Here is a 17,096-nt window from a genome sequence, read left to right as displayed (position 1 = left end):
TCACGTGGATGACCCAGACACAGAAACAAGTTCTAGCTACGTAATCGTATTCCATGATTCTATGATTCCGCGTCACGTGCCTTGTGTGCTGTGATTGGTCCTCACTCTTGACAACAAGCAACGTGAAAGCTGGATTAATACACGTATTTACTAGTAATTTGGAGAATTAAGAATAGTGGGAGGAGAGGGGTAAGATGGTAAAAACGGCGGGAAGGAGGGACAAGTCCTTGATGCGGGGAAGGTGAGAGCCGTTGCGAAAGGAGAAGTGGGGGCATATTGGGAAGGAGTGCCATAAAAGTTTCACAAACGCAACCGTCTGGGCTGGTGGTGTGATGTAGTGAAGCTTAAGGCAAAATGATAGTGGTTGTTGCTGTCGTTGCAGTTACCTGCTACTACTTCTATGCACACCCCAGCCGCTAATTCCCCAACTACCCCTCCCTTTCTCTCTCTCTCTCTCTCTCTCTACCATTGTCTGAGCTTCTCTATCTCTTTCTCTGTCTGCTCCTCTGGTTGCTCTATCGCTTTCTAGTCATAGGAATTCTTGGACAATGAGAACGTGTTTCCACGGGAATTGATCTTTCCGGGACTGCTTATCACTCTCTTTCTCTCTCTCTATTTCTGAATTTTCTCAAGGATTGTTCGCTCTCTTTCTCGAGCTAGCTGCTTCCTATGGAAGCCGGGGAAGATTGCTGTGTGAAAGTAGCGGTTCACATCCGACCGCTCATCGGCGATGAGCGGCTCCAAGGGTGTAAAGACTGCGTCACTGTCGTCCCCGGGAAGCCTCAGGTATAGACTCACACACACACACACTCTCTCTCTCTCTCTCTCTCACTCACATTCAACCACTCAATGTGATAATTCTCAGTTCAACCAATTCTCACTTTGGTCGTTTAGTGACCGGTGATGATGGAGTGTTTATACTTTTTTTGTCCTTTTTCACCAGAAAATTTTAGACTAGTAAATCTTGGGAGATCTGGATCCATATATGGTTCGTTACCCATCATTGAGGGCTTAGTTGTTCTTTTCCTTGCGTTTGAGTCACTGGATTGTGCTGTCTAATCTGATTGTGGATCGGAGTCATTTATATAGTCGGTTAAATTTTCTGAAATTTTTTACTGACTTCATGTTCTTGGTCCAATTTGGGCAATCAATGGGCAACCGTTTTTATTTTGCTTATAGTGGCCTAGAGTTTCTCGGGTATTAAGGTTTTATCAGCCAACGGATTTCTGGTCAGATAAAAAATGTGTAACACGAGTAAAGGAAAGTAATTCTTTGATTGCATAGGGGGTTATACCCTGCTTGCTATGTCAGTTTTGACTTTTATGTTTTTGGATTTTTGTTTCCTAATTTGGATTAAAATTTACAATATTGTGTTCTTCTGCTAACTTCTAGCATAAGACCAGGTCAAAGCTTCTGCTGCCTTTGCAAATTATATACTGTAAATATCTCCATTAATTGTCCCTTTTTGTTAATTTTTAATTTCACCTGCCAAAACCTTCTCTATCCGACCTTGTTTCGTGCTCCTTGTTGCACTTTCTGTACCCAAGTTCAAGTTGACATACATTTTTTTCTTTGATAAATATTGGGTATCTACTGGGTTCGTCGGTTGAATGAACAAAAGAGTTGTAGTGGTTGTTAGATGAAAATTGCATTAAAGTTTGCTTGTTCGGGATAAGAATTTAATCTTGTTAAAAGGAAAAAACAAGATAATTACTAATTACTTGGATTTTTTGTACTGTGTATCTCCTACATGAGTCATGACTAACTGAGAAATACACAGCTAATTTAGGATTTCTTTCCCTCCATGTATGGTAACGTTGCATTTTAACTTATTGTCATAAAGTTATTGTTGAGTGGGATTACAAGCTGGGTGTGACTTCGGTGCAGGTGCAAATTGGCACACATTCCTTTACCTTTGATCATGTCTACGGAAGCACTGGTTCTCCCTCATCTGACATGTTTGAAGAATGTGTTGTTTCACTTGTTGACGGTCTTTTCCAAGGATATAATGCTACAGTTCTCGCTTACGGTCAGGTAATGGTTGACTGCTCATGCAATGCTTACATGCTTTTCCGTTTACTTTTCCTTAGGGTGGAGATTTTCAATCTGTTGCAGACAGGTTCTGGTAAAACATATACCATGGGCACTGGCTTCAGAGATGGTTGCCAAACAGGAATAATCCCTCAAGTTATGAATGTTCTGTTCAGCAAGATGGAAACTCTGAAGGGTCAAACCGAATTCCAATTGCATGTTTCCTTTATTGAGGTCTGTTGATGGAACTTGTTCCTTGCTTGTTTTAAATGATTTGAAATGCCATCAGTTATGGATATTTAAATTAAAAGATTGTGTTCACTACAAATAGGAGTCACGTGTTATATTTCTGTCTTCTAGAAAGTAATTATTTTCTCAAGGGTTAGGATGCATCAATCACATCACAAATAGCAAGAAATTAGATGAATTTTTCATCTTGGCTGTAGAAGTATTTGTCAACCATTTATATTTATACTATAGACTTATATAATATGTGACTAGCAGTGTAAATTATTTCATATTATTAAGCATAGTTTATGTAATGCCTCCTTTTTAATTAGTTAGGTTGGACTAGGTCTCTTCCATTATTTTTTATTGACTTACATCTTGTAGTGCAACATTCCTGTACCAAGCAACAAAATCTCCGTATTGGTTTAACTAATTGCTATGAAATGGTTTGTCCTATTTCTGAATGTAACTTCAAATCTTTATTGATTTGGATTTCCCTGTGGATTTATGTAATATTGCGGTCCTTGTCTGTGAAGTTTCACCATACTTGCTAGTGCCTATGCCATGCATTTGAAGCAATTCTGCCTTTCTAGAGCATCTATCTAACCAAAAGATTTCAATGTGAAAGATTCTGAAAGAAGAAGTACGAGATTTGCTGGATACCGCTTCTTTGAACAAAACAGAGACTGCAAATGGGCATGCAGGGAAAGTTCCTAGTCCTGGGAAACCACCCATACAAATTCGTGAAACATCGAATGGTGTAATTACATTGGCAGGTTCCACCGAAGTCAGTGTAAGTACGCTTAAGGAAATGGCTGCTTGCCTGGAACAAGGATCATTGAGTAGGGCAACTGGGAGTACAAATATGAACAACCAGTCAAGGTTACTTGTGCATTTCACCTTTCTTTCTAAATTATACTGTGTATGAATATTTATGTGCTTTCATTTCTTCTAACTGAAGAATATCTTTGACTTGTATATATTCCTGGCATATAGGGAATGAGCTCTCTTTTTCAGATTTTATTGATCAAACCTGGAAGATTACGTTATGCATATTGTGATCTTATGATGGGTGCAGTAGGGGGCACAGTTGGAATAAATTTCAAAGATAAAATTAAATGTTTGGCAAGGCTTATTTCATGGGTTACAATTGTTTTGAAAAGAAAAAAAAAAAACCGAGGATGACCTTGCGTGTTTATCCATAAAACCCCATTACATGTCAAATTTTTGGGACACTCTAATATAATAAAATATTTTTCACATTGCAAAATATAGTTCAAGATATAAAATGCTTAGTTCACTCAATGATGCCTTACTCAAAATACTTAAGAATTCAGGTTTATTATACAAACATTGGAACAATATCTAGATTTTTTTCCCCTCTTATATTTTACCTTTCTGACCAGTTCTAATATCTTAATTCTGTCTACCAACCTTTCTTTTGTAAGCGTTGGAGTAAAATGAGTTCTTATTGTCCCGTCTTGCAGTCTATTGGCTTTAGTGACATTCTTCCATTTTTTGTTTGACTTTATAGTCGTTCTCATGCCATATTCACCATCACATTAGAGCAAATGCGCAAGCTCAGTCCAGTTGTTCCTAGTGATAGCAGTCTTAATGAGTCAATGAATGAAGAATATCTATGCGCCAAGTTGCATTTAGTAGATCTTGCTGGATCAGAGCGAGCTAAAAGAACAGGCTCTGATGGTCTGCGTTTTAAGGAAGGTAGGTGACAATATACATGACATGTTGCATCTATATGTCATTTCTGTTCGTAACAAAATCACATGAACACTTTTAACTTTTAAACAGGCGTTCACATTAACAAGGGCCTTCTTGCACTTGGTAATGTCATCAGTGCACTTGGAGATGAGAAAAAGCGCAAAGAAGGTGTTCACGTTCCTTACAGAGACAGTAAACTTACTCGCCTTTTGCAGGTTTGATATATTTGAATATGCAACTCTCATGCTGTAAAGGCTAAATTGTCCTTCTTTGTTATAATTAAGGAGGTTAAAGATGTGAAGAATTGGATTCTGATGGGAAATTCTTTTGCCAAACGGACGTCTTAGCTATTCCTTACTCTGCTGTCCAGTCTGTAGTTTTGATGATAGCCATAGAAATGACATCCATTTATCATCAATGTGGACCCATTATTCATCCAAAAAAAAAAATGTGGACCCATTAATTTATTTCATTTGATTGTGGATTACCTTATGGACAAAAATGTACGAAATATAGCTCATTGGATTCTTAGAAGTTTTTCTTTTTCTCAAAGCCAAATCAAGTCTTACTATTGAACAATCCTCAGCTAAGTGTTGTCCAGTATCTAGACATCTGGAACTTACTCGACAGCAGTATTTGACATTTTTACTTAGATTATCCATGGTCATTACCTTATGGACAAAAATGTACGAAATATAGCTCATTGGATTCTTAGAAGTTTTTCTTTTTCTCAAAGCCAAATCAAGTCTTACTATTGAACAATCCTCAGCTAAGTGTTGTCCAGTATCTAGTCATCTGGAACTTACTCGACAGCAGTATTTGACATTTTTACTTAGATTATCCATGGTCATTACCAAAAATGAACATGATGTAATCTAATAAGTGTATTCAAGGCCAGAAAACCTTCCTTTTTCTTGTTCTTTTTATATTTTAATTTTATATACATTCTTTGTTATTTCTTTATATTTTTTGTTTAAACTAAACTAATGCATTTTGGCAGGATTCACTTGGTGGTAACAGCAGAACTGTTATGATAGGTAAGTTACTTATCTTTATCAATTTGATTTGCAGATGGGCATCCTATGTTGCTTTTGGCAATGGGTTGACCAGACTTTTGTATTTTCTTTCATAGGAGACACCTGAATTGGATTTTATTTTATTTGTACATGGAACTCATATGAAAAATATGTGTATGCGAGGCCTATTATATTGTAAGCATGATAAGAAACCTCATTTTTCTCTTTGTTTCTTATGAAAGTTTCCCCTCAATAAAATCTGTCTATTGGTGCAATAATTGGTCTACATTGCAATTCAGTACATTATCTCAACTTTGTCCCATCTTGTTCCCAAAAGGTGTTACCTCCAAAGTCTCACAAACATGGTCATATTGCTAAGAAGCTAGAAATGAAGATGCATGCTTCACATTGTCTATCATTGCTCATGCCAAACGGTCAATAATACATAAGCTCAATAATCTAGATTGTGCATTCTGGCATCACCATTGTTTCCATTAAATTCTTTTCAACATATTTTAAACAGTTTGCAGGTTTTCAGAAACTTGAATAAGATACTACAATAATAACTACTATCTGTATGCCGTATTTATGTGTTTCCTCGTTTCTTCTATCTCCTATATTTTCCTTCTATTTTCTTCCTAGCATTGTCTGTGGGATGCTTACTCTTACCTGCGGTTGCAACTTTGTCACATTTTCCTCATATCTCATCCTTTTCCAGCCTGCATTAGTCCTGCGGATATCAATGCTGAAGAAACCCTTAACACTCTAAAGTATGCAAATCGTGCTCGCAACATCCAAAATAAGCCTGTTGTAAGTCTCTCAGATTGTCCCTTATTATAAATATTTGTTGCCATTGTGAAAGTTCCATGTATATAGCTTCTTTGTTATATCCTTGAACAGGTCAATAGAGATCCCATGTCCAATGAGATGCTAAAAATGCGTCAACAACTAGAGTATTTGCAGGCTGAGCTCTGTGCTCGCACAGGAGGATCTTCATCTGATGAAGTACAGGTATTGGGCAACTTATACTCTCATTAAATGTTGATTAGTACAATAAATTGACCATGTTTTTCAAATACCTTCTTGGAGATACTTGAGTCATCAATGAAAGTTAATTAATAAAACTAATATGCAGATTGTTAGGAAAAATGTCACTTTGGCTTATTTCAACTTATATCTCTAAATGTTTCTTGATTGCTAGAATCAACTTAACTATTCTTTCTTCAATCTTTTGTTGAAGATAATGTTTTTTATTATTTAAATAATTTATCTAATTGGACTAATTTGTATAGGTTCTCAAGGAAAGGATTGCTTGGCTTGAAGCTGCTAATGAGGATCTTTGTCGGGAACTTCATGAATACCGCAGCAGATGCACTGGTGCTGAACAATATGAAACAGATGGTCAAGTATGTGCAAGATACTCCAATTGATATTCTTTTGTGACTTCTAGTCATCTACTATCATTTATGTCCATAATATGTGACTGATTATATTATCTTGTGTTTTTTTAGAAATTTTACACTGTGCCTTATATTTTGGTAATGTAAAATTGTTACCAAAAGACTAGGCTCAATATTATCAGCTGGATACATGTGTGAACCTAAAACTTTATCTTCCAGGATGGTAATATTTGCCCTGTAAAAAGTGATGGCCTTAAAAGGGGCTTGCATAGCATGGAGTCATCTGATTATCAAATGGCTGAAACAATAACAGGTATGACTCTTTTCTTGTTTGGGACTAGCTCAATATATCTTTTTTTCAACAATGATATCAACTGAAATTAAGTTTAAGCTTCATCTTTAGTTTGTTGTATTTGTCTTAAGTTTTCCCAGTTGGGACCATTTCATCAAGGCTACAATGCCAAATTTAGCAGGTGATTCAAGGGAAATTGATGAAGAAGTAGCAAAGGAGTGGGAGCACACCCTTCTGCAAAATACTATGGACAAAGAGCTAAATGAATTAAATAAGCGTTTAGAAGAGAAAGAGGTATGCATGTTTGTTTCATCAAAACACTTTGTTACGGCATTCTACTGCTATCTGACTCTTCTATATGTAATTTATCTTTACTGGATAAGTGTGAAAGCCAGGAAAAATTATGATTGTAGCATTGATTACTTATTTTTACTGGAATATTATTCTAAAAAGGAATATTATAAGAAATATGGCATTTTCTGGTTATAAAATAGACATAGAAAAATCCGAATCTGGAAATATTTTATTGGTACATTTGAGCATTTATGAAATTTACTTCCTGTATGTATTGATTGGCATTAGTTTTTTATTATTATTAGAGCGTGTGTGTGTTATCAACCCACACAAAATATTATTATTATTATTATTATTATTATTATTACTATTATTAGTCTTATTGTTATTGTTGTTGATGTTTTTGTTATTATTATGATTATCTGTTTAAGAATCTCTGTCCATATTGCTTAATTTAAACATACACATGGAACATAATTACATGACATGTTCATATAATAATGTATCTATGTTTGGTTCGTACGTCTGTGCAGTCAGAGATGAAACGCTTTGGAGATTTTGACACTGTGGCACTCAAGCAACACTTTGGAAAGAAAATCGTGGAACTGGAGGATGAGAAAAAAGCAGTGCAGGTTAATAGAACTTTTGAAATTTGCGTGGTTTTATTGAGGAAACCAATATTTACTTTACTTGTTCACCTGTATTATTATTGCAGCAAGAAAGGGATCGTTTGTTTGCTGAAGTTGAAAACCTTGCTGCTAGTTCTGATGGGCAAACACAGAAGTTGCAAGATATCCATGCCCAGAAATTGAAAACACTTGAGGCTCAGGTGAAGATCTTCTCACTTTTTCCTTTTTCTTTTTAATTTGTTCAAATGCCAGTTCTTTTAGAATGTACCCCTCAACTCGTCATAACTAAAATTATAAACATGTTTTGCAAATATAAACAACAGATTTTGGATCTTAAGAAGAAACAGGAGAGCCAGGTTCAACTTTTAAAGCAAAAGCAAAAAAGTGATGAAGCAGCAAAGCGATTGCAAGAAGAAATTCAATTTATAAAGGCACAAAAGGTTGAATCTCATATAGGTTTTGATTATCTTTACATTCTTTGTCCTTTTATGTTTACTCTATGTGCTACTTTTTGGCCTTTTAGGTTCAATTGCAACATAAGATAAAACAAGAGGCGGAACAATTCCGGCAGTGGAAGGCCTCTCGAGAGAAGGAGCTACTGCAGGTAACGTTCTCCCTTCTTTGTTTTTTTTTTTTTTTTTTTTTTTGCATTTAACATTTTTAATAATGCTGGTCCACCCACTCTTACATTCTTACCTGAAATTCTTTTGGGGCTGGAGGTGTGGTCTATGTTGCTTTTAAGGAAGTAAATTTTCAAGTTCTGTTAGTTGAGCTCCTTTGTGACAGAACTTGCAATTTCCTTTGGGCCAAATGCCACCTCCACCCCCAAAAGAATGGGGTCGTGGGCAAGGTCATAGGTTCACATCCCATGGAATATGAGTCGCTTGCAAATTTCAAAAAAAAAGAAAAAAAAGGCCCTTATGATAGAATAGCACCTTATGTGAATTTCGCAATTATGCGAGCTTCTTTACGATATTTTTTCCCCGTACAAAGTTACAAGCTTCTACCGAGTATGCTTTCAGATTTAAATTAACTGTAAATCTTACTTGGATTAACTATGTTATATTATCATATACATATTCTTATTATACATTTGCAAAATCAGTTACGGAAGGAGGGAAGAAGAAATGAATATGAAAGGCATAAACTTCAAGCTTTGAATCAGCGCCAGAAAATGGTAAGTGATTCTCTGTTGCTGGTTTGTTTAGTTATTTTATCATGCCTCTCTAAGACAAAATCGTATTTAATATTTTATATGCTGCTTCCATAAATTGTGTTTTTATGGATGTCGAGTAGTTCCACTAGAGTCACCAGGATCTGGAATAAATGCCTCTCCTTCATTATTGAGAACACACCTCAGATGTTGCCATCAAAGAAGGAACACTTACCTTTGAAGAGTTGAGAGAGAGAAGAAAGTGTTAGAAACTGTTGGCATAGAAGGTTTTGAACTCTATTAGAGGATATGCTTTTAGATACATGACCTTCCGACTTCAGAGTTAATTTTTTCAGATTTATGAGAAATGATTAAACAAGGAGAAACAACAAAGTCGCAATGACTTCAAATTCCAAAGTCTTCTAATATTAGAAACTGTAGGAGTTAAATGTTTTGATCTGTATTGGTTATCGGTTAGAGAAAATGCTTTAGATATGTTACCTTCTGACTTTAGAGTTATTGTTTTTAGATTTATAAGAAATGTATGCGCTAAAACAACAAGGAGGAACAACAGAACCTGTTATGATTCTGAATTCTGAGGTCTTCTAGTGATGAGCTTAATACTTAAGGAAAAAGGAAAATGTAAAACGAAACTGACGAGCAGTTTTGCTATTCCATGCCTGTAACATACTTGTATGTAACCAAATTAATTGCTTCTATTTATTGATACTTTTTCTATTTTTGGTAAGGGTTGGTACAAACCCTTTTTTCTTTGTTTGTTTGTTTTCTGATGTCTGTGTTCTTGTTTAGGTTCTTCAAAGAAAGACAGAAGAGGCTGCAATGGCCACCAAGAGGCTAAAAGAATTACTAGAAGCTCGAAAGTCTTCTGCCCGTGACAGCTCAGGTATTTTTTGTTTGAGTTGATGAAAAATTATCTCTATATGGAAGCCCCTTGTTTTCTACTAATGTGTGACTCCTCTATGAAACATTAAAATGTCAACTTTACCCTTCATCAGATAGTATGCATTCAATAGAGTAATGCCTTGAACAGAAGGGCCATCCATTATAGAAAAATGTGGGGCATTTCCTCCCTTTTATTCTCCAATTTTCTAATTGTGTGTCTTCTTCCAGTTATTGCCAATGGAAATGGAAATGGAACAAATGGGCAGGTAATGATGTTTATTTCTTCTTCTTGGGATATGTATTTGATTGTATCCTATGATTTCAAATTCATCCTAACATAAGTTGCATCTTTAGAGCAATGAGAAAGCCTTGCAACGTTGGCTTGATCATGAGCTAGAAGTCATGGTGAATGTGCATGAAGTTCGTTATGAGTATGAGAAGCAAAGTCAAGTGTATGTATAATATATATTTTCGTTTGATAATATCAGCTGTGTGGTAATACTCTATTTACTAGTTTTACTGCAATCTCCAGGCGAGCTGCACTGGCAGAAGAGTTGGCCATGCTTAGGCAAGTGGATGAGTTTGCTTCAAAAGGCCTTAGTCCTCCAAGAGGAAAGAATGGATTTGCTAGGTAAATTTTGTGCAATGAATTTGTATAGTTACTCTTGACTTTTATTCTCAATAGCCTAGGATTTGATAGACAAGATAGCATGCAGCAGGTAGAACTGAAGATTTTACTACTTACTCTTACTTGTTCAGAGCATCCTCCATGTCACCAAATGCAAGAATGGCCAGAATATCTTCACTTGAGAACATGCTTAGTATGTCCTCAAATTCACTTGTAGCTATGGCCTCACAACTTTCAGAGGCAGAAGAGCGGGAGCGTGCCTTCACTAACCGTGGACGTTGGAACCAGCTGCGCTCAATGGGAGATGCAAAGAACCTCCTTCAATACATGTTCATTTCTCTTGCAGATGATAGGTGCTTTCTTTGACCTAGCAATATTTTTAATAACTTAAAGTAACACGATGTAAAGTTGGCCAACTTGTTTGATTCTGTCAACTTATCATTAATATGCTCATTCTAATTTCACAATGATTCTAAGCAATATCAGTATTTCCTATTTCAATAATGGTAGTTAAGCATAATGTTGCTTTCCTTATCGAAATTTTAAATTTTAGGTTCCATGTTTTCTACAGGTGCCAATTGTGGGAGAAGGATATGGAAATCAAGGAAATGAAAGAGCAACTTACAGAACTAGTAGGACTATTGCGGCAGAGTGAGACTAGAAGAAAGGAAGTTGAGAAGGAGCTAAAATTGAGAGAGCAAGCTGTTGCAATTGCGTTGGCTACGTCGGCTTCGGTGAGATTATGACATTGTGTCTGTGTTTTCTTTTATGCACTGATATAAAGACGACTTTTAAAGCCTAATTGTAGCTAAAAACTAAAATTTATGTACCTGATTTTAGACTACCTTAACTATAAGATTGAATTTTAATATTGATAACATCATAAATTGGTCAAGTGACTTTTAAGCAGCCATTGGAGTTGCAAATTTACCTTTAATTGTATTGCATTAAATTTGTAGAGGTATGTAGGCCTATGGGATTCTTTCTACAACTTTATGAAGCTATTGTTGGTGTTGTTATGGTTTCCTTAACCTATGTTTCAAGAGTGTGAAATACACTTTTATTATGAACTTTGTTGTTGTAATCATTTTTATTGAAGCTCTTTGGGCTGGCCTTGAACAGGTTAACTCACAGAATTCATTGAAACACTTCTCTGATGACATGAGTGGTCCCTTATCTCCAATGTCTGTGCCAGCACAGAAACAGCTCAAATATACACCAGGCATTGCTAATGGCTCCGTCAGAGAATCAGTGGCATTTAGAGATCAGACACGAAAGGTTAATTTTCTGATCCTTCAATTGTTCATTTGCAATCTGCTTTCCTCTTTGGCTAAGAAAGTTGGATTTGTTGTTGGCGCAGATGGTACCATTAGGGCAGTTATCAATGAAAAAGTTGGCAGTTGTGGGACATGCTGGGAAGCTCTGGAAGTGGAAGAGAAGTCATCACCAGTGGCTATTACAATTTAAATGGAAGTGGCAGAAGCCATGGAGACTTTCTGAATGGATTAGACACAGTGACGAAACAATCATGAGAAGGCCTCGTCCCCAAGCGCTGCCAGATATGATTTAATGCTCTAAGCTCACTAGGTTTTGGTTGCCAATATTCATCTTTGACCTGAAACTACAATCCAACACATATCACGGGTAGAGGAAAAAAATAAGTGCAGGTAATCTTTAGTAAGTGTGACCAGCACATCTTTGTTAAATATTTACAAGTCTACATTTAAACTTGTTTTCTTTTTCTTTTTCTTTTTCTTTTTTCCCTTGGACAGGGGGGCTTGAATTGTATGTATAGACACCACTGAAAAAAAAAAGAAAAAAGAAGAAGAATGTGATTACCAGGAATTTCATAGTTATATGTACATGAAACACTAATATCTAAGATCTATAGCACTCAGTGATAAGACTTCTAGGTCTCAAGGACATACTTGTGTCATTCATGGTGGCTATGGTAATGAGTAATGTGTGCAATTCTTGTATTCATGTAAAATAGAACTCGCTGTACTTATTTAAAATTACTAATAAAAACTAGTCCTAGCAATCAAGTACTTGAAATGGAGACCGGCTTCTTCAACGAAATAGCCAAATGAACTGATGGTCATCAATACTTTTGTATGTAGGTCAAATATCAAAAGGGTTGGTTGATAGAACTAAGTACACATGGGTGAAGCTTACCTTGTTATTCTCAATGTATGCAGTGTGCTTTAAGTGGTTGTCGAGGATATGTGCTTGTAGCAGTCTTCGATGAGTTGATTTTGAAAAAGTTTAGTCTGTGATCTTGAATTCTTTTGCGGTGGTTGCTGCATTCGGAGCATCTTGTAAAGTTTTGTTGATGCTGCCAGTAATACAAGATAATTAGAAGAAGACGCTGAAAGATGGTGGTGATGCGTTGGTGAAGGGGTATCTTGCTCGAGGTATCTGCCAATTTTTGGCATATTTTCTCTCCATAATCATAGTTCAAAAGACGAAATTCTTTGATCAAGTCGTATAAATGTGTATAAAGGGTTTTATTTCTGTTCTCTCTTTTTTTCTTTTCTTTTTTAAATTGTAATTTTGACTGGCCAATATGTTTTAGTGCTTAACTGTTTATTGTGTGTAAGCAATAGTGATATTGTTGAAAGAAATGAACTCCTTAGGGTTTCTGCCGTATGACAAAGAAATTCTTTATAGAGATTATATTTTCCCAGTTCTTGTTTTGTGTAAAGCTATGGTCAATTTCCATATATTTTTATCTTCCTCTGGACAAAGTTTTGCTCAAAGCGGATATAAAAAGGCCAATGGCTTCAGTTTTCTTAAGGTGTAGGTTAATAGGCTTTATAGCTGCTGCTTTGATAAGCAACCCTCGTTGTTTCTTCTCAAAAATCCCTTTTACACTTGCAGTGCCCAAACTGCTTCGCCAAACCGGTGACAAATAATTTGCAGGTAACGCTTGCTTTTTAAAAGCTTAAGCTTTAGAGAAGGCCCACCAAATGGCGCATGCTTGTCCAATTATTTTTGTATTTAGGTGAAGATGATAGGGATTACTGATTAGGGACCCTTCATTGCTATCCACAATTTATCCCTTTTTTACTCTGCGTACACTTCATCTTTTGCGGTTCACCGAGAAAAAAATAATAATAAAGTAATTGTCATTTTCCTACGCAGAAAAAGACTTGGTTATTTGGACTGATATGAGGGTAAATTAGAACTGTGAAATTAATATTGTGAAAAGAAAAATATTAAAAATTATATTTTTATCTCACAGCTATCTCATAATACTGATATGTCAATTTTAACCAATCTTTGAATCAATCATTAAAAAAAAATAAAAAATAAAGGTTGATTGAGACTGACACGTCAATATTGTGAGATAATAATGCTAGAAACTATATTTTTACCTCACAATGCTACGTAGCAGTCCCAACCAACTTTTGATTTTTTTTTTTTTTAAATATGGAATACAGCACTAGTCTTATAATAATTTCACTTCTCCAATACATTGAATTGCATTCAATTATACAATCAATCTCATCCTTACGTCTCACTTCATTGAGACTGAGATCAAAAGTTATTTCCCTTCTATTGCCAAGCCAAAAAGCAAAAAGAAAATCAAGTCGATTTACACTAATGAGATATGAGGATTTTCATTGCGAGAGTCAAACTTATGTCTTAGTATTTATTAAGATTAACTTGAAACCACTGAACCATCACCGCTGATAGTGTCATCAAGCTAAGTTGGCGTGCAATATTGTTGGCATTATGGTAAATTTTTCTGATATTCCAAGAAGGCGAATATCTTATAGGATTGGAGCAATTTGTAATTTTTCTCGTCAAGGTCGTGCCCTAAAACCCAATTTTGAACTTGATGATATTATTTAAATAAAATTATTTTATTTAGAGAATCATGATAATTGAGCAGTTATAATTCATAAAAGATAAATTAATGTCCTCACGTTATATTGTATGTGATTTGTGTGCATCGAGTGTAACTCATGTATAAAATATCTAAATCACCAAATTCCTTTCAATTTGTAAAATTGAGATCACGATCAGTGATAAAATTTGACATTTTATATGATAGAACTGTAACTTATTAACTATTTTAAGGAAAAATATACTTGAGCCTTCATGAACTGCCAAACGTGACACTATGATACGTCAAACTACCAAAGTCGAAATGGTAGATATCACTCGACCGCATACACATTACAAATAATCAGCTGCATGAAATTATCTCTTCATAACTGAACCAGATGCACTGGATGCACGAGGCAGAAGAGGAGAAAATGGATTATTTTGCGATATTTAGTTTGAAGCAGCTATCATGTGTACTTGATAATTGGAATATGAATGGCATCACCAGGACAAAAACAGGCGCAAGTAGAACACTTGAAATGCTAAAGGGCACCATTGCCCAAAACCTCAAATGTTTTTTTTTTTTGATAGGTAAGTACTGATATTATTAAAAGCGTAGGGCGCCCCAAAGTACACTAGAAGTATACAACTAGGAACACCTAACTAGAAGGGGAAAAGCGTACAAGGAAATCAACAAAGCTAAGCGGAACCGGAGAAACATAAGCTACAGTCCAAAGATAAAGAGTATGGAAACAATAGGCTAAAGTGTCCTCAATAGACCTCTCCACATCCTCGAAACACCTATTATTTCTCTCTCTCCATATACACCAAAAAAAGCAAATAGGCACCATCTTCCAGACTGCAGCACTCCCCCCCCTTCCTGCAGACCACCAACATGCTAGCAACTCGAAAACCCGTCTAGGCATCACCCATGATAACCCAAAACGGCCAAAAAAGGCACTCCACAGAGCAGACGCCACCTCACAATGAAGAAGAAGATGATCCACCGTCTCTTCACTTTTCTTGCACATCCAACATCTGTTCACCACAATCACATTACGCTTTCTGAGATTATCTAATGTCAGAATTTTCCCCCACGCTGCCAACCACACAAAGAACGCTGCCCTAGGGGGAGCCTGAGTCCGCCACACCCTCTTCCAAGGAAACCTCCTCCCTTCCGAACAAGCCAAAGAGAAAAAGAGATACTTGACCTTGAATGATCCTCTTTTGGAAGAGTTCCACCATAACTTATCTTCCGACCCTCTTCTTACTCTAGTAGAATGTAACACCTGGAAAAAGGAGGCAAAGGCCTCCACCTCCCAATCATGAGCCTCTCTGGAAAAACTCACATTCCACTGAATGGACCCACCCAACATCTCCACGTTATCCGCAACTGAGGCATCCTTCGCACAAGCAATACTAAAAAGGATTGGGAAGGCTATCTTGAGAGCAGAATCTCCACACCACCAATCATGCCAAAAGCTAATCCTGGTCCCATCCCCCACTTCAAATCTCGTAAAGCCTTTGAAAGTATCCCACCCTTTCCTAATATTCTTCCATAACCCCACCCCACACGTCCCTCCAGGCTCAGCAGAACACCACCCTCCCCATAAACTTCCATACTTCGCATCTACCACAACTCTCCACCAAGCATCTCTTTCCGACCCATAACGCCACAACCACTTCCCTAAAAGAGCGCGGTTGAAGATCATTAGATTCCTAATACCCAACCCTCCTTCCTTGATCGGAGTGCAGATCTGCGCCCACTTCACCAAGTGGTATTTAAACTCTTCTCCTATCCCTCCCCATAGAAAATTGCGTTGAAGCTTCTCAATGCGCCTCGCAACACTCGCCGGAATATGGAAAAGAGACAAAAAATAAGTGGGCATATTAGCAAGGGTACTCTTGATAAGGGTGACCCTGCCCCCTTTCGATAAATACAACCTTTTCCAACTGGCTAACCGGTGTTCAATCTTTTCAATAACTTCATCCCAAATATGCTTGGACTTATAAGAGCCTCCCAATGGGAGACCAAGATACTTCACTGGCAAGGTAACCGCCTCACACCCTAGGATACCGGCTAGCATATCCACGTGCTCCACATTCCCCACCGGAATAAGCATCGTTTTAGCCAAATTAACCTTCAACCCTGAAACAGCTTCAAACCACAGAAACAAACACCGCAGGTAACGTAACTGGGCAGGCCTGGCATTGCAGAAAATCAAGGTGTCATCGGCAAATAAAAGGTGAGAGACTGTAGTGTTGCTGATTTTGAAGCCTTCTAACAGCCCCCTCTGAACCGCTGCCGAAATCATCCTACTCAATATCTCCATCACAAACACAAACAACAAAGGAGAGAGAGGATCCCCTTGTCTCAAACCCTTGGAGCTGCTAAAAAAACCTTCGGGAGACCCATTTACCAGAATCGAAAACCGCACCGTGGAAATGCAATGTTGAATCCAAGAACACCAAACCCCTCCAAAACCACATCTCCTTAGCACATACAACAAGAAGCCCCAATTCACATTATCATAAGCTTTTTCCAAGTCCATTTTGCAAATGACCCCTGGCTCCCCAGATCTCAGCCTACTTCCAAGGCATTCATTAGCAATCAATATGGGATCTAGAATCTGTCTACCTTTGATAAAGGCATTTTGCGACTTGGAAATGATCTTATCCAACACAACCTTCAATCTGTTTGCTAAAACCTTGGCAATAATTTTATACATACCTCCCACAAGGCTAATCGGGCGGAAATCTTTGAGATTGGTGGCACCAGGAATCTTCGGAATAAGCGAAATGAAAGAAGCGTTGAGGCTCTTTACAAACATCCCTCCCTCATGGAAAGCACTAAACACCCTCATAATATCCTCCCTCACCACATCCCAACAAACTTGGAAGAAAGCCAAAGAAAACCCATCGGGGCCCGACGCCTTATTGCCATTCATCTTAAACACGACCTTTTTAAC

At 37.0% G+C, this 17,096-nt stretch overlaps 1 protein-coding gene across 3 annotated transcripts; it reads left to right on the top strand.

The window, feature by feature from the left end:
• The first annotated feature begins 267 nt into the window (after nt 1–267).
• On the top strand, nt 268–12,979 carry FRA1 (P-loop containing nucleoside triphosphate hydrolases superfamily protein). Of its 3 annotated transcripts, none has more exons than XM_059597241.2 (26): nt 268–786; nt 1,888–2,034; nt 2,116–2,265; nt 2,888–3,141; nt 3,794–3,981; nt 4,069–4,193; nt 4,979–5,015; nt 5,713–5,804; nt 5,895–6,005; nt 6,287–6,400; nt 6,614–6,707; nt 6,865–6,980; nt 7,514–7,612; nt 7,696–7,809; nt 7,933–8,049; nt 8,133–8,213; nt 8,715–8,786; nt 9,573–9,666; nt 9,894–9,931; nt 10,020–10,117; nt 10,198–10,296; nt 10,425–10,646; nt 10,865–11,027; nt 11,416–11,571; nt 11,654–11,960; nt 12,492–12,979. In XM_059597241.2, exons 1-25 carry the CDS (start codon nt 670–672, stop codon nt 11,861–11,863), a joined length of 3,108 nt encoding a protein of 1,035 aa, XP_059453224.1. In that variant the 5' UTR covers nt 268–669; the 3' UTR covers nt 11,864–11,960; nt 12,492–12,979. The 3 variants fall into 3 exon arrangements, with proteins under 3 accessions (XP_059453224.1, XP_059453225.1, XP_059453226.1); XM_059597242.2 differs by having other exon boundaries at nt 12,414–12,502; XM_059597243.2 differs by having other exon boundaries at nt 269–786; nt 6,868–6,980.
• The last annotated feature ends 4,117 nt before the right edge of the window (nt 12,980–17,096 follow it).

This window comes from Corylus avellana, chromosome 7 (genome assembly GCF_965113065.1).
Source record: "Corylus avellana chromosome 7, dhCorAvel1.hap1.2, whole genome shotgun sequence".
Lineage (NCBI taxonomy): Eukaryota > Viridiplantae > Streptophyta > Magnoliopsida > Fagales > Betulaceae > Corylus > Corylus avellana.
This window is presented reverse-complemented; position numbering and strand designations above follow the sequence as displayed.

Bases quoted from the DNA above. Each gene is read 5' to 3' on its own strand.
- FRA1 (XM_059597241.2), top strand. From the start codon at position 670: ATGGAAGCCGGGGAAGATTGCTGTGTGAAAGTAGCGGTTCACATCCGA. The intron at 6,006-6,286 runs GTATTGGGCAAC...TAATTTGTATAG, and splicing joins CTTCATCTGATGAAGTACAG to GTTCTCAAGGAAAGGATTGC. The intron at 8,214-8,714 runs GTAACGTTCTCC...TTGCAAAATCAG, and splicing joins GAGAGAAGGAGCTACTGCAG to TTACGGAAGGAGGGAAGAAG.